The sequence below is a fragment of the Equus przewalskii genome, chromosome 15 (assembly GCF_037783145.1).
Source record: "Equus przewalskii isolate Varuska chromosome 15, EquPr2, whole genome shotgun sequence".
Classification (NCBI taxonomy): Eukaryota; Metazoa; Chordata; class Mammalia; order Perissodactyla; family Equidae; genus Equus; species Equus przewalskii.
Genome location: NC_091845.1, coordinates 28,214,310 through 28,238,318, shown reverse-complemented (window position 1 = coordinate 28,238,318; position 24,009 = coordinate 28,214,310). Strand labels below are relative to the sequence as shown.

The 24,009-nt window shown below is 36.3% G+C and overlaps 1 protein-coding gene and 2 long non-coding RNA genes across 8 annotated transcripts in view; 1 reads left to right on the top strand and 2 right to left on the bottom strand.

Moving 5' to 3' along the window:
• PTPRG (protein tyrosine phosphatase receptor type G) overlaps positions 1-16,869 on the top strand; it is a 676,181-nt gene extending 659,312 nt beyond the window's left edge. For all 6 annotated transcript variants that reach the window (XM_070576964.1, XM_070576965.1, XM_070576962.1 and 3 more), the window contains 4 exons: positions 561-707; positions 1,449-1,591; positions 11,681-11,816; positions 12,378-16,869. In XM_070576964.1, coding sequence (XP_070433065.1) covers positions 561-707; positions 1,449-1,591; positions 11,681-11,816; positions 12,378-12,524 — 573 coding nt within the window. In that variant the 3' untranslated portion in view covers positions 12,525-16,869. The remainder of the gene's footprint in view (positions 1-560; positions 708-1,448; positions 1,592-11,680; positions 11,817-12,377) is intronic.
• On the bottom strand, positions 9,746-11,563 carry LOC139076145 (uncharacterized). The gene is made up of 2 exons (XR_011527438.1): positions 11,508-11,563; positions 9,746-10,678 (listed from the first exon to the last, which is right to left on the bottom strand). It is a non-coding gene; the product is annotated as an uncharacterized lncRNA (long non-coding RNA).
• Positions 16,448-24,009, bottom strand: part of LOC139076143 (uncharacterized) — a 26,578-nt gene continuing 19,016 nt past the window's right edge. The window contains exon 3 of the long non-coding RNA XR_011527436.1: positions 16,448-17,301. This is a non-coding gene — a long non-coding RNA (uncharacterized lncRNA). The remainder of the gene's footprint in view (positions 17,302-24,009) is intronic.

Genomic DNA, 24,009 nt, shown 5'->3' with positions numbered 1-24,009 from the left:
TGATTTTAGGCAATTTTTGGACCTCTCTGAGCCTTGGTGTCCTCATCTGTAAAGACAGATGATAAAAATCCCTAGCCTCACTAGCGTATTGTAAAAATAAAATAAGATAATGCTTATGAAAGTCCTTTGCAAAATGCTAAACAACTGTGGAACTGTTAACATAATCCATAGGAAATAACAATTAGCGTGGCTTAGTTGCTTAAGCAATTGTGAAATAATAAATTAAAATTATTTGATCTAGATCCTGTCTCCTTTTTTACTATGACAATTCTATTACAGAGCACTTCTCAGCTGGGGGTAATACATCCCCTCTAGAGGGAGGGTTTTTTGGTTGTTATGGTGACATAGATGAGAGGTGCTAGGAAATGGTTATGAAGTATATTTTACAATAGAATACAATAGTCAAACTTGGCATGATTAGATGGGGCTATAATTCTGTGAACTCATTTTAAAAGATGATTTGAGAGGTATGGGAAATGGCAAACATAAATCATTTTGCAAGAAAATTCAAAATCAAATGTTTGACAGCACTGCAGAGGAATTTGTTGTGGTTCCCATAGGCAGAAGATGAGTTTGTGTACTGGCCAAGTCGAGAAGAATCCATGAACTGTGAGGCCTTTACCGTCACCCTTATCAGCAAGGACAGACTGTGCCTCTCTAATGAAGAACAAATTATCATCCATGACTTCATCCTTGAAGCTACACAGGTAACCTAAACCTCAGTTCCTCAGTAATAAGCAAACCTGGGCCCTGGACCATCCTTCTAAGTAATAATGAAGTAATTCACCACCCTCGAGACAGGCCCAGGCATTTGAGTGTGACTTAATTTTAAATACATACACTTCCCTTCTTTCTTCCTTCAAATATTTGCTCTTTCCAACTGCGTAGATGAAATGTAACCATTCCTCCGATTGAGCGTGCATACAAATAGGTCTGTTGACCTAATTATAAAAACAATATAGTAGGGCTCAATATTTTCTTTGCCATCAGAAATGTAAACCTTGCAATGTGTTGCAGAGATGATACTATTGACTTTTTTTCTAGTAAACAACATTTTGATGTGTCATAACTGCCTTCCTGTGGAGTGGGTCAGAGACGGCCCATCTTATATTAGTAATTTAAATGATGAGCTAACCCCTTTCCTTTTTTTTCCTTTAATTTTATAGATAAGAAGGTAAAGTAGGGTATAAAGTCTCTTATAATTTATTGTCACTTGAAATTTTTGCCTGAACAAAATAGGATTCTACTATTTCACAGTCATGACCTGGTCATTTTTGAATGGCAAGCAGACCTCCCTAGTATGTTTCTTCTGACTCGCCGCAGTTTGGTTAATCTGGTACTTTTTAGTTACCTGTAATATATACTTTCTCCGGAGCAAGTTCTAGTCATTAGATTATAGATACAATGAAACAAAGGATGGGATGTGACTCATGTTGTACTGCTTGTAGGATGACTACGTCCTAGAAGTTCGGCATTTTCAGTGTCCCAAATGGCCTAACCCAGATGCCCCCATAAGCAGTACCTTTGAACTTATTAACGTCATCAAGGAAGAGGCCTTAACAAGAGACGGCCCCACCATTGTTCATGATGAGTATGTATCTGTTTCTTAATTTTTAAACTGAGACATTTTTCTTGTTTCATTGCTATGGTAGTGGAAAGCGAAGGCAGATTTTAAAAAACCTACTCCCTCTCTCAGCTTGTGACAATTGCATGTTTTTTCTAATGTGTACATGTGTAAGATGTTGTGGTTCTGTTTGCCTTTTAATGTGTCAAACCCTTCCAAGGCTTCAGGTTCTCCTAGAGTGTTTGTTCCAGAAAGGTGAAAGTACCATGTGACCCTACAAAAGTAGATTTGCATGCTTTCTGTGGTTTTATGTTTCAATAACACAAATTAATTAAAGTTAATTAAATTATCAATTAACTATTTACATTAATTAAATAGTTACATTTATTTAAAAATCCTTACATTGAATTTCAGCAAACACTTAATAGGGGATAAACCTTTTTAAATATGGTTTAGTTAATCAGTAGTGAAAATTTTACTTTATTAATGATAATATTTAGAGTTTACAATGTGTTTTGAAGATTACAGTACTGTCTTTGGGATTTAAAGGTGAAAAATATGAATCTCAAAGAGAACAAATAACTTGCTCCTGGCTCAGAGCTTCCAAGGGTCCAAATGATGTTCAAACCCAGACCCTTTCCACTTTAGTAGGAGGGAAAAGGGTCGCTGATATACCTTATGGTATGTAAATATTTGGAGTCAAGCTTCATAGCTGCAATCCAGTCTCACAAACCTTTAGCCAATGTGGCACCAATTGTACATCCTCATTTCTATTTTGGTTCCAAGGTAGCTAGCTCCCTTGGTCAGCAACTTCTCAATGCACCCATTATATTCATTAAATTACCAACTACTCCAGTCACATGTATCTTAATAAATTTGAAAGTAAAGCTCATTGTTAAGGGTTTTATTTTCCTTGAATTAACGCTGTAACAGGAAGTGCACAAAGACTTTCAGCTGAGGTCAGCACCTTCACCTCCAATCAGTAGTACTCTCGTATTTGAAGTAAGCCATATTACTGGCTGCTTTCTTGGCAAATAGTAACTATTTTAAATATTGACCTGGCTCTTAATTAGATTAAGAATTAAGATTAGAAGAGCATTATAGTCGAAGCTTTAGTTAAATAGCACACTAAGTAAGGTCCCTGGAAATGTGACAACCACCAGCAGTGTTTAAATAGCACAGACAGCCTCAAAATAACTGGGTAGTTGCTACTGGTTTGTCAAACTTTAGGGTAGGCAGTTATAGCATAAAGTTAGGGCTGCTTCTAGAGTTTTTATCCACTAATCTGGATCAGCTTTTAAAATAACTTCCGGGTTTTACCATCGCTTAATAATTCAGGCGAAATCCTAACATTGCTGCCCGAGTTCTGTGACTGATTTGGCTGTTACGATGGTGCTCCAAGGAATTTTGTCCTAAAGTCAGTAATGCAGCTAATCATGTATTTCATGGTAAGGGAAGAGGGAAACTGATTTATTTATCTATACTCAGCTTTGGGGTATATTTGTCTCATTCAGTGGTTTTTATTTTATACCACGTGCTAAATATCTCACCTCTGGAATTAATCAAAGATAGCTGTTCTTAGGCCTAAATAAGAGAAAAGAAAAGTAGTCCTAAACTAGTGGATCTCCAAATATCATGTAGGTGAGCTGGATTAAAAGCCACCTAAAGAAATGTGTTCATTCATTTACCCACCATGTCACTTAGGACATAAGTGATTCCTTAAAAATAATAGAAATTACTTGTCAACATTACTCAAGAACAACTTCAATATTTTTAAACTGTTGCTAGCTCTAATGCAATACTCTGAATGCCTGTTACCATTCACTTTCCTCTTACCTAATTTTGGTACCTTTAACTATCCCTTCCTGATGGCATACAAACACCTCAAATTTAGCTTGCCCAAAACCAAACTCATGGGGCCTGGTGACATGGTGGTTAAGTATGCACGCTGTACTTCAGCAGCCCAGGGTTTGCAGGTTTGGATCCTGGGCGTGGACCTAGCACCACTCGTCAAGCCACACTGTGGTAGCATCCCACATAAAATAGAGGAAAATTGGCACAGATGCTAGCTCAGTGACAATCTTCCTCCATCAAAAAGAGGAAGATTGGCAACAGATGTTGGCTCAGGGCCACTCTTTCTCTCACACACACACAAAACCAAACTCATCATCTTCTAGTCTGCACCCATCTACTTAGTTGTACAAACCAGAAACACATGAGAGTTCCTTGTGTGTGCCCCCTCACCCCCACATCTAACTGGCCACCAAGTCTTGTTGATGCTACCCATTCTTTCAGTACATTTTTCAAATTCTTTTACAGTCTGGCCTATGTTTACTTTTCTGGCTATCATCCAGTCTTTCATTGGAATACTTCCTACAAGCCACCTTGCCCCTGAAAGTGCCCTTCTGTTCAACATACACTGTAAAAGTCACTCTGTTTGAAACTGTCTCTGACTCATCCCAGAGATGATCATCAAAATCATCAACAAACATTACATCCTTACCTATGCCATTCCTGTTTATCATATCACATTGTACCTACTTGTTTATGTGACCGTCACTCCCACATTGGTGAGACCAGCAGTGGTAACTTATTCATCCCAGTCTCCATGGGGTGAAGGCCAGTGTCTGGCACATAATAGGTGCTGGATAAATATTGGCATGAATGTGTGCTGTGCTTCAAATGGTAATGACCTACAAATTGTTAAGGCTATATAGCGCTATATAAAGAGTCTTGTGCCGTGCTTTTTATTTTCTTTATTGTCACTTTGCCTGCTTAAACTCTCCTGTGAACTATAAAACCAGTTTACAAAGTCTTTTAAGCTCTGTCAAAAGTGAAAATGAACAGGCTTGGAGAGAAGGCCTCAGTACTTCGCTGTAGGTCAACGAGTTGAACTTTTAGTGCACAAACTTCATGATATCTGTGTGGTCTTCATAGAGATCTTTTTAACACCTACTTTTAGGGTTCTCAGCTGTGTGCCAGGTGGACAAAGTTTCTGGATAAATGACGTAAGGATAAAATTCCTCACCAAAAAGTAAACTGATTCTATGTGAGGACAGGCACAGCTTAAAAGCAAACTGCTTTATTCTCAGCATCCTACATTCATCTCTTCAAGACGATTCTGTTCAGAGACTGACCTCGTATCTTCCTACAGAAGCAGAGTGGAGCATAGGCATGGTTCTTATACAGCCTTATGAGACAATAGTAGATCAGACCTTACTCACAGCAGGAAGAATAGTTTCCTGTGCCAATACCTCATGTTAATTATTCACTCTGGAGATACCTCTCTCTACCCTATTGGATATCACAGTAGGCTAATTTCATTTAACAGTTTTCAGAGTGTGATCTGAAGACCCCTGGTTGGTAGGAAGGTCTCCAAGGCCCTTCCAGGAGAACCAAGAGGGCAAAACTACTTTCATAATAATATAAAGCTACTACTTGCCTTGTTCACTTTCATTCTATCCTGAGTGTACAGTAGTTTTCCAGAGCTACATGACATGGGATGACATCCTCACTCTGATGGCTAATAGAATGTACGTTTGCATGGTTTTTTGTTTTAACATTTTCTCAGTTTTAATTTCTGATACAGTAAATATTGATAGATATAGCCCAAATAAGCAAAAGCTCTTTGGGGGTCCTCAATATTTTTTTATTTGGTCCTGAGATCAAAGAGTCTGAAGACTGTGGAGATGCTCTATAGGAGACACAGAAATATTTAGACTATACCACCTGCTGCAGAGATACTCACAAATCATCACTAATTCAGTTTTTCATTTAATCTTCAGAATTACCCCACTAGGAAGGTAATTTCAGGATCTCTACTTCAAATATGAGAAAATACGCAGAGTGAAGCTAAGTAATAGAACTTGTATACACACACAGTTAGTAAGGGGCAGGGACAGGAACAGCTACATAATTTTTAGAGTCCAGTGTAAAATTCAAAAATTATTAAGAATTTCCAGATGCAACAGCAGAGCATGAAACTAAGTGCAGCACCCTTCTGAGTAGGGAACCCATCAAAGCATGAGGCCTGCCCTACAAAACTGCACAGGTGGCAAGCCAGGAGGCTGGCCCTGGCCATGGTCAGATCCAGATCTGTCTAATCCTCCTGGTTAACACTGCCTCCCACTGGTTTTCACAGTAAATACTCGTGCACTCATTGCCCTCGTTTCTTCAGACTGTGGGGTTTTTTTTCCTAAAGTCCCATGGAAGGCTTTTGTGTTGCCATCATTCCCCAGAACTGACGCATATTCAAGCTTTAACTCTGTTTTCCTTCCTGCCCTAATGACTTCAAAGGGAAGCTTCACTGTGTTCAGAGTGACAGGGTTATAATTCTGGATTGCATTTTTGGTTTGAGTTTTAAAATAACATCTTAAATGCAAAGCTACAATAATTGTAATTATAGGAAATAGTAAAAAATATAATTAAATGAGCATAGATATTACTCACACTGCTGATACAAGAAACCCCAATGTGGTTTAAAATAAATATAGACAGAGCACTTAAAAACATTACTGTACATTGGTAACTTAAAGTACTTTCCTTTCTTTTATAATATCTTTGAGGTACAGGCAAAGAAAGATGAAAATACTTCTGTTTTTTTCTTAACAGCACGAGTTAAATAAGCATTGCTCTCAATGGGGCCCTTTGAGGAAGCAGCAAACTACCTACCAAAGCCAGTGAATTTATATACGATTCTTGTTTTTATCAAGGCTACAAATTACTTTTATCGCTTTTTCACCAAGTCCCTGGAGTTTTAAGTGCAAATCTATGAAAGTCGACAAACATCCTTTAATCCTACTTAATTCCTAAATTTTTGAAAGAGAATGGCCTTTATTTTCTCCATCTTTAATCTTTCATTGTAATGCTTGGTATGTAGAAGTTACTTAAAAGTAGCTGTGCATTTGATTGATTGGACTTCGTTTCTAGTCGTGTTTAAAGTCTTGTTGTGTAGGTACTTTTTAATTTAGGTACTTATTTAAGAGAGGCTAAGTACAGTCATGCGTCGCTTAACGACAGGGATACGTTCTGAGAAATGTCTCACTAGGCAATTTCATCATTGTGTGAACATCACAGAATGTACTTGCACAAACCTAAATGGTATAGCCTACCACACACCTAGGCCATATGGTACTCAGATTATGGGACCACCGTGGTATATGCAGGCCATTGTTGAATGAAATGTCATTTTGCAGTGCATGACTGTATAGGAAAAGCCAGAGTTAATCTCAAATGGAGTACACACTACATAATAAAATACTTATCATGTGACTTTTCTGTCTGAATAGTTACAGACAACTTTAAGAGAGAGAGAGATCTTAAGTCTTAACAGTTTCACTAGAACACATTAAGCAAGGGTTAAGTTCTTCCCATCCTGAAAAAAATTGATACAAATTATTAAAAAAAAAAAACAAAAAAACCTAGCCATGCTAAAATGAGATGGTAAGCCCAGTGCTATTCAGAATCTGAGGAAAGACAATGTGACAAGAACAAAAACATACTGTGAATCAGTTAATAGAGCAATCATAATAGGATTTTAAAATAATATGCTCAGATCTAAAAGAAGACTGTGTGAAATGAAATAAACATATATTATGAAACAGAAACAAATTACAGCCTAAGAAATGGAAGAAATACGAGATGGGCAGGTAGTAGAATAGACAAAGCTGAAATCAAACTAGGATATGGAAGCTAGATACAGAAGTTCTAACATATGTCTACGAGGGATCAATGGAGAGAGAAAAGATTAAAGAAGAAGAAATAATGGCTGAGATTTTCTAAGAACTGAGTAAAGAGATGAGTTCTTAAACTGAATATCAGGATACATTTGAACAATAACTTTTAGAGAGAAGATTTAGATACCACAATTAACCAGGCTGATCTCATAGTGATATATAAAAGTATGCACCCAAGAGAGATTGTATGGAGAGACTATATAGTCTCTTCAAACACAAATGGTTTATTTACTTAAACTGATCATAAATGGAATTTCAATACATTCTCAAAAAACTGATACCATACAAGGTCACATTCACTGATTACGGTGCATTAATACTAGAAACCAACAGTAAAATGAAACCCCAAATCATTATACCTAGACGCTGAAATCCTTACATCTAGAATTACTTATGGATAATTCATGGGTTAAAGAGGTAATGACAATAGAAATTCTGAAATACTTAAAACTAAATGATGATGAAGGCACTGCATTTCAAAAACCTGGTAGGATGTAGCCAAACTAGGCTCAGAGAAAAAAGTTTATAGCCTATGCTGCATATTTTGGAGAAGAGATTAAAAATAAGCTAAGCTGTCAACTCAAGAAGCCAGAATAAGAATCAGATAAATCCACAAAAAGTGTAAGGAATTAAAAGATAAAAGCAAACAGTAATGAAATAGGAGCAGGGAAGAAATAGTAACATTTAAGCAATAAAGTCTAATAAAAAACCCAACTTTGGAAAATGACAAAGAAACAAATTAGAGAAAGCACAAATTAACATTTAAGTCCTTATCCTTTTAGAGTTTTATACTGAAATATTAATAAGATACCTGCAATTTGCTTCAAAATATGTGGGGTAGGAAGTAAAGATTAAACGGCTACGTGTGGCTTACTGTCCTATTGTACTTTTGTGTATGTTTGATATTTTCTATAATAAAAGCTTAAAATAATAAAAATATTTCAAAAGGCATAAAATAAACATTTGAAACTATAACTCTGTACTAATAAATTTTTAAACCTAGATAATAACCATAATAAATGATATTTTTTGAACACGTGATATGTGTTTGTCTCTGTTCTGAGCCATTTACATGTATCAGCTCAAATACAAGCTCTGCTCTCAAGAGCTATGAGAACTTGGCCAGTTACTTCACCGTGTTTCTTCACCCTCACAATGGGGATAATAATGGTACCGGTACCATAGGATTGTTGTGAGGATTAAGTTGGCACTTCACCTATAAGAGAGCCTGGCACATAGTAAGAGCACAACATACGTTAGTGATTATTAAGAATTTATAAAAGGATGAGTTCTCAACCTAAGGCCTACCAAGTCCTCACCAGGCTGCATTTGAGCAATAATATACACACACACACACACACAATATTTTATGTAACCTTAATTTTAAAAATCAAACAAGGCTAGCATCAGAATGGAAAAGTATAGGCCAATCCTATTTATTTGAATATGGATGCAAAAAAATCTGAAATACTGTCAGTCAAATAAAATCCAATGTGCTATATTTTAAGAATTATACATCGTGAAAAAGTCAGATTTATCCTGGGACTATAGAGCTGGTTAAACGTTACCAGAAATCTCTCAGCACATTCAGGACATTATTAAAGGGATTTCTAAAAAAATGAGGAGATGTTGGAAAGCATACAATAAAATAACATTCATTCATGATCCCCTTCCCCAAAAGAAAACAATCTTATCAAACTAAAAGTAGAAAGCATCCTCCTTAACATAATCAATGTTATTTATCAGAAGCCTATAGCAAACATTTTTATTTAACTTTTAAAACTCGGAGCTTTACCATTAAAGAACACAACATGATACATCCTTGCAGTACTAGAATGCAAAACTATCGAGGTCCTAGCCGATGCAGTAAAAGCAGATGTAAGAAGTATAAAAGCTGAAAAGAGGCAAAACTGACATTGGCTGATAAAGATGGAGCCAACTTCTTAGAGAATCCACAAATTATTATAACTCAAAAGAGTTCTGCGTGACTGGATACAAGTTTACCATGTGAAAAATCAATAACTTTCCTATATGTCAACTGAAACCAAACAGAAAATATTATAAAAAGAGGCCATTCTCAAAAGTAACAGAAACTCTAAAAGTACCTACGAATTACCCTAAAATGAAATTGGCAAAGGCTATGAAGAAAACTATAAAATCTAATTGAAAACCATTAAAGACCTGAATAAATGGAGAAAAGACATCATGTTTATGAACAGAAAAACTCAAAAAGATGTTAATGTCCTCAGATTCATCTATATATCCAATGCAACCTAACAAAACTTTTTGTGTTCCTTGACAATACAGTTTCAAAATTAATATGAAACAGGATGGGGTAGAAGGGTAGAGGTATTCGGAAATGAGCGTGCAAGTGAAAAATGAAAATATATGTTTGAAGCACTAAAAAAAACTAATATGAAATAATAAATGTAGAGACGGCCAAGACTATTGTGGAAACATGGTTTATTCCCAGATATCAAGACTTATTTAAAACCTACAAGAATTAAGACAAATGTGGAGAAATGCAAAAAAATAAACAGATTAAATGACCAAAATACAGGGTTCAGAAACCGGCCTGCATATATGAGAATTTAGTATATGATAAAAAGGCACTTCAAGTCAATGAGAAAAGATGAAACTATTCATTAAAAAATGCTGGGGCAATTAGTCATCTATTAGAAAAAAATAACTAAAATCAGATCCTTACATCAAAACAAGAATAAGATTCAGATAAATTAAAGAATTAAATGTAAAAAAAATTAGAAAAATGTAGGAGAATATCTTTAAAATACTGGGCTAAAGAAAGCATTCTCAAACAAGACTCCTAAAAAAGCTAAAAGTAAAAGAACAATAAATTTAAATTGATTACATCTAGACTATAGTTCAATATAACAAAAATGACCATAAATAATGTTAAGAGAAATTAAAGATTGGAAACAATAGTTGAAACATATACTATAGATAATATAAAATAACTCCTATATAAATAAATTTAAAAGAGACCAACTTAATAGAAAAATGGCCAAGTATATTAACAGGCAATTTCAGAAAAGGAAATAAAATGATGGTCAATAAACAAAAAGATATTTAACTTTTCTGGTAAACAAGGAAATGCAATTAAAACAACAGTAAAATAGAATTTTTCACCCATCGGATTGGTAGAAGTGTTTACAGTTTAAAATGGTGAGGAGAAACAAGTATTCTTATGCTGGGAGAAGTATAAACAGGGAGCAACCACTTGGGAGAGAAATATGGCAGTATCTTTAAAATTAAAAATGGGCATGCCTGTGACCTAGCTCTTCTACTCCTGGTGTCTCTGCTCATGTGCACAAGATACAACGTTTGTCCATCCATAGGGAAATGAGTAAGTCCGGTGTGCCTGCAGCAGAGGAAATAATGAGCTGGATTGATATGTACTGATATACCTAAGTCTGGAAGGCTGCACCTAAATGTATAACAATATTTTACCCCTAGATAGTTTACCTCTAAAGTTGGGGTGGTGGTTAGGGGGACTTTGGTCTTACTTATATTAAAGAAGTAAAACATCTGTAATGTTTTAATTTCATCTAAGAATAAATTCAGAAACTACATATTTAATAGTTTCTTAACAGAACAGTGGGCACAGGGCATCTAAATTCTAGTCTCCTTTCTACCACCAATCAGTAACCCACCTTGAACAGGTCATTTAATCCATCTGTTTTCTCAGCACTAATATGAAAACTATGTGGGGAAAATGAAGTTGGCAACTTGGCCTGATGAAAAAGGCTACTACCGTTCTAATCTTCGTGTGTGTGTGTGAAGCACAGAGAACTATATTTTTCCAAGAATTTTATAGAAGGTGCTGTCATTTGGAAAGTTCTGCTTCAGTGCCAAAAATAATTTCTTAATATGAAGCTCATTTTGAAAATTCTCTGACTGCATTTGAGCCATATATTTCCATTTCTATTCATATTTTGTAAGTTCAATGTAGCTGTTTGGGATTGTTCAAAAGAATTTTTTCAGAGCCTTTCCCCACTTTCTACTTGTCCAATGGCCTCTTGTTAAGGGTCTCACACTCTTTTTCCTGTTATGCCAGCCTGCTTGTCCTCAACATCAGGTCTTCCGTAGCCATCCCAAGTCTAATTCTGAACCTCTCATTTCATGTGAGATGTCAAGCTAAGCATCTGATAAACCAGTTTGGGAGATTTACATTCATAAACAAATGTTACCTTTATGCTAGCCTCCAAATCTCTCCCCTGTCCAGCATTTCACTCATCTTTGTGTTCTAGAATAGATATCAATACAGTTTACTTAGCTTCCATGAAAATATGTGATGGTAATTTCATTCCAAAATATTCAGTCCCTTAGTAAATCTGAAATAGCATTTTTTTTCCTTCCCAAGGTATGGAGCAGTTTCAGCAGGAATGTTGTGTGCCCTTACCACCCTGTCCCAGCAACTGGAGAACGAGAACGCTGTGGATGTTTTTCAGGTGGCAAAAATGATCAATCTTATGAGGCCTGGAGTATTCACAGACATTGTAAGTACTTTGCTTATTTGTGAAACATACCAGTTATGACTCAGGCTCACACTTTAGAGCAGTGCTTCTCAACTAGGGCTGATTTTGCCTCCCAGGGGATATTTGGGAATGTCTAGAGAGTTTTTTGGGGATAGAAAGAGGTGTTCTCACATCTAGTGAGTAGAGCCCACAGATGGTGCTAAACATCCTGTAATGCACAAGACAGCCCTCCACAACAAAGAATTATCTAGCCCAAAATGTCAGTAATGCTGAAACTGAGGAACTCTGCTTTCTAGAGTATACTATTCTCTGTTTTAAGATATGGATATTCTGTTATCTTAATGCACTGTCAATAGTGACAATTAGTTCCAAGCTAACAGAGATCAAAAGGATATGAAGAAGGTGTAGATCTTGATTATAAAGGATTCAAGTTATTTTTTAAAAAGTATCTTAGAAAGCATAAATGGATATTCCTGCGTCTCTAGTATGTTTTTCACCATTACATTTTTAATTGCTATTTCCACCTTAGGTGAAATGCCAGTGCTGTTCTTTGGCTCAAACTGTCTTCCTCTTGTTTTTCAGGAACAATACCAGTTTGTCTATAAAGCAATGCTCAGCTTGGTCAGCACTAAAGAAAATGGAAATGGTCCCATGACAGTGGACAAAAATGGTGCTGTTCTAATCGCAGATGAATCAGACCCTGCCGAGAGTATGGAATCTCTAGTGTGATTGGAATCCTGAAAGGGCACTTAATTTGTAAAACTTCTGAAGACTGAGAACTTTTTTGAGGCCTTTTTTGCCAGACTCTAGGTTATACAATAACCCAGTTACTTTTTTACACTGATAAAAGTTTTGATATTTATTTTTTGCCATTTTATGTCTTAATGGTATCCTACTGAGCATTTGCACCTCTGTTCATTTTACACAGTGAAACGCAATTTTACCTAGTTTGCACTATATGATCAGTGTTACTGCCTATAATCTAATACTAAAGCAAACCCCGATGTGACATTCCATGACAACATACATGCTACTTTTTAGTTCAGTACAGTGAAGGTCTTTGTTATGACAGTGAATCTTGATTTTTTAATTATTATTATTGCTAAAGCAGTTGCATTCTACTAGCAGGCAATGCTATACTTTTCCTCAGTCCTCCTATTTTTTTTAGGCACTGTTCAATACTGTATGCCTTCTATATTTTAATGGAGTGGATGAGCATTGTTTTCTTTTAAAGAATAGCAGATTATTGGGAGCTATTAAGAAGGTCTATCAACTTCATGGCCTTGAAACAGTTCGATTTATGATGGTGAAGATATCCACTACAAAATTAGAAGGCTTAAGAGTTGCTTCATGTGAACATCACTTATTAGTTACAAAGTTATATTCATAGCTTAAAAAAATGCCCAATTGTGTCAAAATAAAGGATATCTCTGTATTACAGTTTTCACAGTAGCTATGTGGATGGTGTGTGTTATTTCCATTTTGACTCTCGAAAATAGCTACACCCTAAAATCAGGGCTATCTTTTACAATAGAGAGATGGCAATATTTTACACAACTCAGTTATGAAACCCTTTAGTGACTCTCCATTAGTGCTTCTTGGTTTATAATGCCATACCTCACGGCAGGTGGAATAATGAAAATTTTTGCAGGTGTGTAATTTTGAAGCTAGTCCTCTAAAATATCCCTATTACTCGTATAGCAGTCTAATAAAAACTACCTATATAGTTAACATTCTTTTCTTTCCTTTTTTGCCAAATGTTTCATGATAAATCTCATAATTACATACATTCTTCTACTTAGGATTAAATTGAAAATACTGTATTAGCAAAAGTCTTGGGCCCATCTAGACTCCCACACATGGATAAATCTGATTTGGAGAGAGAAAATTAGAATCTTGAATAAAAGACAATATTGACATTTTCAAATAGTTTTAAAAGAGAGAGATGGCTTTGTATGCTTTTGTGTAGTTTAGCCTCAAGAACCAGATACACTTCAGTAAAAGAGGCTGATAATCATTACTCAGAGCCCAAGGAAGTTATTTGGTCTAGCCTCCAGAGCCATATTCACCCTACAGTACATAATGGGAAAATTAGAATCATTAATAAGAAATTTCAGTTAGTTAGAAAAATAGGCTACTTACTGAGCTCTGCTTTGTCTATTGCGTATTTGCTTTTGAGCGACAACTTCTGTCCGAAGTGAAATCATCACCAGAACTGGGCCTGTTAGGAAGAAAAGGGTTTTGGTTACTTTTTATGCCAATAAATGTCAACAAAGAGCCCACACTGGCTACTATCATACTATCTGGGCAGGCGTTAAAACATTAATGACAATCAGCACTGAGATTGAGGTGGCCTTCTCTGAAGTTTGTCAGAGTGGTGCTGAAGGACTAAAGCTGATAAAGAGAGGCTACAGGCCAAGTCCAGGAGTTCCAATGCACGGGCCAGGTCAATAGAGTTTTAATGAACTGCATAACTTGCCAGGGTTCACCTCATCTTTTCATCACATAGATTCAGCAACACAACAGTTTGCTGTTCACGAATTATGTAGGCTAGCCTTGAGAAAAGGTGTGCAAGTGAACAAAGTTTGCTAAATTTTATGTGCTAGATGATATAGACACCTTCACAGCCCTCTGCTCCCATCAGAGGTGACACAAAAAAAGCTCTACCTAACACTTAAGAAAAAAATCTTGAATGTAGGAACACTACAACTGCCAGAAGGCTGAGGAAAATCAGGAAGGGAAAGGTTTCAGATCGTGGCAAAAGCGAGATCATTTTAGTCAATTAAGTAGGTGTCTTTAGTCGTATAGAGTATTGATATGAGCTAACTCTTTGCAGTAGTTGACACAGTGGACTTGACTTTCAGAAGTAATGTTCCACTTGGGGTTCATGGTCCCTCAGTAATTTTTTCTTAATGAAAGTAAACATTGGTTAGAAGACACATAGCGAGTATTCTCTTCTATGCTGTTTACAGAGGGCTCAATTCATCAAAATGTATACCCTCCAACATAATTCTGTCACCATCTCTTACATGGGTATCAGAATCATCATAAAAGAGATAGCTAGTAAATAGAATAGAAACATTATAAGGATGATTTAGAAGTTCTCTGTGAGCAACTGTGTGTCTATAGGGGGCTTGAACCAAAGTTTACAAATCCTGACCCACTGAACTATGAGCAATTGCTGCTTGCCCATCTTGCCAAAGTGGTCCAAACACACTTCACTGAGGATAGGTATATCCAGCAGTTCCTCACCACCAGAGAGTGTATCTTCACTATTCTTCATTTGTTATTGGCAAAAATATGCTTGCATCTTTCCAGAGGCAGAGAATTTCAAAGATGGTGTTTTCTTTGAGATGTAAGCACATTGCTTAACTACATAACAAGGTTATTATCGCTTGCACTCAGGGGGAAAGGAACTAGCTATTGCAAATTTATGTGTGCTATTTTATAAAAATAAAGTTTTCGGGTATATGGATTTAGCTCTAGGTAAACAGAATGCACACATCATACAAAACTGAATTGCAATGATCAGACCAAGTGGCCGTGCTGGACATTAGAGAAAAGATAACCCTATTGCCATCAGGAGAACTCTTTCTTACATCCCAAAGCCGCAATATCTTCTTTATATAAAAAAGTTAACTTCTGAATTTCAAGAAGAATGAGGTTCACTGAATTGGTGTTCCTACTTTGTATGCCTTGCAGCTTTTAGAGTCTAGTTCAAGTTGAAGAGTCCAGCAAGGTCAGAAAAGGTTATGGTGTTCCAGGTCTGGCTGTTGGAGTTTTTAGCCCAGAGTGACATATTAAAATCAACAAATAACCTTAATTATTTTATAATGACACAGCACAACTGCCTTGTTATGAATTTTTTCTTAAATGCATATATACTGTATTTAAAAATTAAAATATAGATACCAATTTACCAAAGATACATATTACTAATTCTAAGCAAAAAAATAAGAAAAGGAAACCCAAACTCATCATAATTTAAGACATAATAATCAAAATATAGTTTAAGAATATAGCAGTATACTGGAAAATGCATTTTCGACTCCTATGTTCTAAAGTTTATGTTCAAATGGCGCCAGTGAATTTTTATATGAAGGGAAAATGCCTGCTTTTTTCCTTTTTTTTTAAACAGCTGTAATTTCACTTACCCCTTTGCGCTTTCCCTTAGTTGCTATTTAACATACAATATTGGCTTTACTTATCTCTAGGAAGAAGGCATGCTACCAATAGAAGGAATTGTAATAATGATATTTGGCCTCTACTTTGTCTTAGCTATTAAACTGTTTTTAGTATTTTTGTTAAATATTTGCAAAGGGAAGCATTTTCTACAGAGGATAATTAATTTCAAGAAAACTATCTTGAGTTTTAAGAAATAAACATCTCCAGAAAAGGAGACGGCCGATTTTATAAAATGTCGCAACTCTCCAACATTTGGGGTAGTGACTCCTTTTTTGTTAGGACATTTGAAACTAGCAAGCAGCCATTGTTTCTAAAACACTCAGCCTTCATGTTGATTCATGTTTCTTTCACTTCATTTTGAAATAGCTAAAATCATTAAAACTGTAAATATTTTGTTGCTTGGATAAGCATCTTCTGGGAACTTTGTATCTATGGTATATAATCATAGAATTTTATATTTTCATATAAAGCTAATTTTTTTCTAGTTTCAACTCCGTCATAGCTTTTTTTTCTTTTTTTTTGTGTGTGGTGGATATGTGAATTCAACTTTCTGTGTATTGAAGTAGCAAGAACCATCTTTGCATTCCAAAAGAATCCAACGTGTTATTTCTTTGAGGCAGTGATTGTGAAAGTTGGGTTTTCTTTTTTAATTCCATTGACCATTTGTGCAATAGGAATTAGACATAATTAGTCACTGAACACATTCGTTGCATTGACCCATTTGGAAAAAGTGGGTGTTTTTTTAATTTGTTCGGGGGGAGGGGTTTTGTAACCTGAAATTTTTCCCTTTTTTCTTCTGTTTAAAACTATATCAAATCATTCTATTATAGTGTTATTTAATATGTAAATTGTATTGCTATACATAAAATAAAGTATGGTTTTTGATGTATTCTTTAGTGCTGAGCATTTCTATGAAAATATCTATATACGATAAAATCAAGTTATTAGTCTCCCTTAACAGATCGCATTTATCCCCACTAACCCTTCATCTTAGTTTTCATGGTAGTAAAATGAATGTTAGGAGTCTCTTTACACAAGCAGAAAATGAAAAAGAAGTGTCTTTTCTTTTTTTTTTTTTTTTTTTTTAAAGATTTTTTTTTTATTTTTTCCTTTTTCTCCCCAAAGCCCCCCGGTACATAGTTGTGTATTCTTCTAGTTGTGGCATGTGGGACGCCGCCTCAGCGTGGTCCGATGAGCAGTGCCATGTCCGTGCCCAGGATTCGAACCAACGAAACACTGGGCCGCCTGCTGCGGAGTGCGCGAACTTAACCACTCGGCCACGGGGCCAGCCCCAAGAAGTGTCTTTTCTTAATTCTTCCTCCTTTAAAGAATAAATAATGACAAAGTTTTACCTACATGTTGAATCAAACTTTATTTGCTTTATGAATCTGCTACCAAATTATAAGCAGAATTACTGTTTTATGCAGTATATTAACTAGATTTGTAGCAACTTCTCCCCCTTAATATTTACTGTGTAGGATGAAGGATATATCCTGGCAAGACTTTTGGAGAATCTATGAAATATACATACAATCACCACAATTGTTTCTACTTAGAAGAAACTACTTCTTCTTCTTCTTCTTCTTCTTTTTTTTTTGCTGAGGAAGATTAGCCCTGAGCTAACATCTCATCTGTTGCCAATCTTCCTCTGTTTTTGCTTGAGGAAGATTAGCCCTCAGCTAACATCTGTGCCAATTGCCCTCTATTTTATATGTGGGTTGCTGTCACAGCATGGCTGATGAGTGGTGTAGGTCCACACCTAGGATCCGAACCCACAAACCCAGGCCTGCCGAAGCAGAGCGCACCAAGTTTAACCACTAGGCAACAGGGTCGGCCCCTAAAAGAAATTTTGACATTTCCAAATGGGTACACAGGTCCCAAACTTGGCAGCTTTGGTCCACCATTCTCTCTGAACTTTTAGTGACCTCATATCAGGAGCTCAACTCTTACTAACAGGGCCTCAATTTTGTCTTTTCATAGAGAGAAAGAGCTGATATTTCATTTTCCCTAACAGGGAATTTAAGAAATAATATACTAATCTTTTCCAGTGGTATCTGGAAGACAGACCAATTCCAGCACAAAAGAATGAATCTCTCTGATGATATAACCATAGTCTTCAAATTACACCCATGGGGACTCAATACTCTGTATAGTGGAGTACATCAGATGTCACAGATTTACGGCCTGCAGATTGTATCAGTCCACAGATATATTTTAGTTGGCCCACAATTTAAAAAATTTGTGTTAGTTACCAAAATCTTAAAAGTGAAAACTTTTACATTAAGATTCAGATCTCAAGCTCCTTTTTTGAAGAAGAAGATTAGCCCTGAGCTAACTGCTGCCAATCCTCCTCTTTTTGCTGAAGAAGACTGGCCCTGAGCTAACATCCATGCCTATCTTCCTTTACTCTATGTGTGGGATGCCTACCACAGTGTGGCGTGCCAAGTGGTGCCATGTCCGCATCTGGGAGCCGAATTGGCAAACCCCGGGCCGCCAAAGCGGAACGTGCACACTTAACTGCCGTACCAGTGGGCCGGCCCCCTCAAGCTCCTTTCAAATATGTGGGCAGTGTTACACCAGCCTCACATTCTCACATGGCAAGAACAAGCTGGGGAGGAGCAGCCATTGCCCCTTGTAGGTGACATATACTCTCCAGTTCACCAGTCTACAACTTTCCCATCACCTTATGTCTGCCCATCGTCAATCATTTAAATAACCTCCCTGGATCCTATGAACACTTGCATAAGAATTTTGAGACAATTTTCCATCTCAGGCTGGTAAACCAACAACCAAGAGCAGCAGAAGTATTTATACCAGTCTTCCATCGTTAAAATCCTAGGAAGCCAGCATGGGGCAAAGGGGGTCCCACATTCATAATTACTTCTAAGTTCACCCAAGATGGTTCCATGAAGCAGCAGTTACGACCGTTCAAAATAATTAACAAATCAATTCTCTACTCCATGGCTTTTACTGTCCAGGATATAACTCTAGACAAGGGAGCTTCATTTCTGCTGCCAAGAAGGGGGGCAAAGAAACAAAAGTACAAAATCTCTATTTTCCAAAACTCCATTTTCTTACAATTAATTTAGATTGTTAAGAACTTTAAGATTTAGAAACAAGTCACTGCTAACCGTGCCTGGATTCAGAGACAGGATTAAAGATATTGGCTTTATACTTCTGCCTGTGTTGGTGGAACAGCATAAAGGCACTAGAAGATAGGAACTTGAAGTTGAGAACTGATAAGATAAAATTGGTTTTTGTGATTACGAAGTTTGGCTGGGAAAATAATTAGACCAGCAGTTTATCTGAATCTAACAATTTTATATTATGTTGCTCAAAAATTGAAAAGGAGGAAATTAACTTTATCTGATTTGTGGTAATTTGAAATCATTCAACTTTTATAGTTACTGGCCTATAAACTAATTATCTTCCCTTCCCCACACTCTTCGGCAAAGTGTAAAGTCAGGCTTTGTGGCAATAGCCAATGGACCTTGCAAAGCTTAGGAGAACATTCTAAATTGTAGATATCTTTATCATTGTGTTAAAAGTCCTTTCATAAGGATTTGCTAAATGACTACCACAGGTCACATGTTAGTTTTATTCTGTACAGAATGTAAAGTTGTTGGCAGAAGCATTTCAAGTCAGAAGAGGCAAAGATTATAATTTAATATTAAAAATTAGTTCTTCAGTTTATTAAAAAAATATTTACTTGGCACTGTAGTAGAGGTGATTTAGGAAAGAGTTAAGACAATTGTGCACCAGCGTGAGCAAACAAGTAAAACCTGTAACCACTGACATTCCCTAGAGTACAGACTGTGCTCACAAAATTCTGTTTATTCTATATTAAATTTGTTACTGAAACTTAGAAAGCATTTTCCCATAAGAGAAAAAATGTTAAAGAATGACAACTATGGAGTCAAACAGCCAAGGTTTCCAGTCAATTCTGTCACTTCACTGGGCAAAATTGCCCAGTAACTTATTGGGTGATTTGGGGCAAGTTACCTCACTTCTCTAAGCGCCACTGTCCTCATCTGTAAATTTTGAGAAACGAATGTTTACCTCCTAGGACTGCTGTGAGGAGTGAATGAGATGATGCATACAAAGTTCTTGGGATAGTCAATTAATATTAGCTATTATAAGTATCCTATAATCTTGCTTAATTTTTTTAAATTGCTTAAGTAGACCTTTTGCCAATCATGAAACAAAAAGTTAACTACATTAGCTTGCCCAACTAAATAGTAATACTGAGAAATTTCTTTCACTGATGAGGAAGCTCACTATGTCAAATTAGATCCAAGGATGGTGGACGGGGATAAAGGTGGACAGTGATAGCAACCCATATATCCTACTGTCCAGAAACAAGAGTGGCAGAAGCAGGGAATGGACAAATATTTACAATGTCCCAAAGCTTGAATATTTCTCTCTAATGGTTTAAATTTCAGTGTATTCCAAGAAAGTTCATTTAAAAGAAAAAGTTGCCATAATTTCAGGAAAGTGAAACATAAGACTTCATAGTATTGGTGAATGTCAAACAAGTGCCTAACATTGCATAGTACTATGAAAAAGATGAATCTTGCTTCTATCACTAGCTATAGTGCCCTCTCAACTCCCAAACACTATAAACTAATATAAACAGTGATAATTCCCTTTTCCTCAGCTGATTTTTATCTTCTCTATCTCTCACTCCTTTCAATATATACCTGTCGTTATCAACCATCATCTTCCCTCACCCTAGACCTACCTGGCCTTTTTAGCTACTCACTATGGTACTGTAAAGAAGTGGCCACAAATTAGAGACATTTCCTGTGTCTGTAACAGATTCTTAAATTCTATAAAGGACATTATTTCAGAGTATACAACTATATAAATAAGATCATCTGTTTCTTCTGCTAAAGCTTTATTGATGTTGCAGGAAGAAATAATTCAAATAAATAAATTATGGTTATTATCTTAGAGCTCTTGGTGTTTTAACAATAAATTAAAATATATATTCCAATATTTAACATTTTCATGACTCATGAATCCTGTAAATGTTTCAAAATTGATCATTTAAAAAAATAATATGGGATGGGCTATAATAGGATACTAGGTATGAAAAAGATCATTTTTTATGGAAAGATGTACAATAATCATGTGAACTTAAACCGAACTTATTAATATTTGTCATTTATTAAGATGTCTTTTGTTAGGGCAAAATTCTCACATTGCTTAAGAATATATGAACTGGGCTTTGCATCAGAATATCCCAACAGGATTTTTTATATATAAGTTTTCACCATACCAATAAACAAATATTCTCTACTAGACAAAGCATTTCCTATTTGCCTCCTTGGTTGTATTTCTTAAATGCCTCATGTAGGTGCATGCATGTGAGCAGCCAGGCTGTATAGTTCCAAAACCATCCCTTGGCTTCTAAAAATTATCCAAGGCTGGGCCAGCCCAGTGGCATGGTGGTTAAGTTTGTGCACTCCGCTTTGGCAGCCCGGGGTTCTCAGGTTCATATCCCGGCATGGACCTACACACCACTCATCAAGCCATGTTGTGACAGTGTCCCATATACAAACTAGAGGAGGACTGGCACACATGTCAGTTCAGTGGCAATCTTCCTCAAGCAAAAAAAGGAAGACTGGCAACAGATGTTAGCTCAGGGCCAATCTTCTTCACCATAAAAAAAAAAATTATCCAAGGTTTTTAAAAAATGATAAAGGAGTTCCTTGCTATTCTCAAAAGGATTTGGGACTAAATATCCCCTCACATTCTGAACAGTACTGAGGAAAACATAAAATGGTGCAGCAGCTGACCCCACCCCCATCTCCCTCAAGAGTTCCCCTTTTGTTCAGAGTTCTAAAATTCTTCTGAGTTAGATTCATAGGTAAGCCATGTCTCTAGTGTACACCAGAGCAAGTGGACTATGGCCACTCAGTTGGCAGTAGCTGTAGCCTGTTGTTAGCAGCCCTATCATATTCTCTTCCTATTTATAAAACTCAAACGCAGTGAAAGGCATGGCTTTGTTTACTGCAAAAACAGTCCCAATAGAAATACAGACAGTCTCCAGAACTTCATGGTATACTAGACACCTTCACTGACAACTGGGTAAGGTGTTTACATAGGAACACTTAAATAAAGCACTTAGGGCTGCCCTATCCTAATAAGTCAGGCAAAAGTCAACTAAAATCTTACCAACTTCTCTGCATATGTAATTCAAAATCTTTACCTTCTCTTTGATATAACAGAAGTACCCTTGCTCCTAGGTAAGGCCAACCTTCCATCTTCCATGACTTGCAAGTGGCCCATGCCTTCTCGTCCTCTCAAGGATTTCATTTGTGCAATTAGCCCTCCTCTCACTTGAAATAGATACTTTCTCTATTGAATCTTTCATTTTGGTATACAAATATGCTCTATTATCACCAGCTTGGAAAAACCTTCTCTTGATGCCAAGACTCCTTTGACTACTATCTCATTTTGGTGTTTCCCTCTGACTATAAAATTTCTTAAGAGAATTGTCTACAGTCACAAAATCCAATCCTTTCTTCCAGTCCCCCAGCCTATGTAAGTTGGGGTTCCATCATCATCATCCCACAGCCCTTATCAAGTTCTCCAAATACTTTGTTCTCTACCTTCAACTCCGCTAATTTGTCAGGAATTGACCACGCCTCTTTCTTCATTTAAACTCAATAAATATTTACACAGCAACTACTATGTACCAGGAGGTGTTCTAAGTGCTACAGACAAATAAACTACTTAACAAAATAAAGTCCTTGACTTCATGGAACTTATGTTAGACAACAAATACATAAATAATAGTTAATATTACATTAGGTAAAAGGGCAAAAAAGGAAAATAAATCACAGAGGGAGATAGTAATGAGGGATGATTGATAAAATGGTCAGGCCTAGCTACTTAGCAAAAACACAAATAAAGTTTAGAAGTTGAAACATCTCTTTGTTTCTGTGACTCTCTTGTGATGTTTCTCTTACCTCATTGGTAAAGAAAGTTCTGAGAATGATCTGGGGTCTGAGAAATGTGGTTCTCTTAATTACTTCTGGAGAGTAAAATTACTCAGGGTTTGAAAGTAGGATTTTTCTCCTACCTCAATATCTGCTATTTCTCAAGTCTCCGTTGTTGGATTCACTTCACATCTTCAACCTCTAAATGTTGTTTATGCACCAGGCTTCTGTTAAAGTAGACCCCTTTTTCTCCATTTATAGCCTCTGTCCCCAGGTATTTCCACCCAGTCCCATGGAATTAAATACAGTCATGTACCGCATAACAATGTTTCGTCAATGAAGGACTGCACATACGACAGTGGTCCCATAAGATTAGTACCATATAGCCCAGGTGTGTAGCAGGCTATACCGTCTAGGTTTGTATAAGTACACTCTAGGATGTTCACACAACGACGAAATCGCCTAATGACACATTTCTCAACATATCCCCATCATTAAGCAGTGCATAACTGTATTTGTTATATGCCAGTAACTACCAATGTACGTCTCTAGTCCCAACCCATACCCTGAACTCCAGATTAATATCCAACTGATATTTAACATCTCCATTTGTACATTTAATAAGGATCCTAAACTTAACATGACAAAAGCACAATGCTGATTTTTCCCCTCACCTTCTCCAGTATTCTGCTATCTAAGTAAATAGCAGTAGCATCTACTCAGATAGTCAAGCTAAAAATCTAGTTATCTTGATTTCTCTTTATTTCCTGCCACTTAATAATAAGAAACAATCCAATGTTAAATATAAGCAAAATAGGTGAACAGATACTTCATCAAAGAAGATACAAAGATGGCAAGTGAACACATAAAAATATGTTTGATATTATTAGCCAATAAGTAAATGCAAAATACAACCACAATGTAATATACTTATTAGAATCAGCGAACTTGAAGATAGCCTAATAGATGTGACCTAAAATAAAATGCAAAGAGAAAAAGAGCAAATAAAAACACTACATAGAGATCTCGTCAAGATGGCATCATAAGGAGACTCTGAACTCATCTCCTCCCATGAACACAAC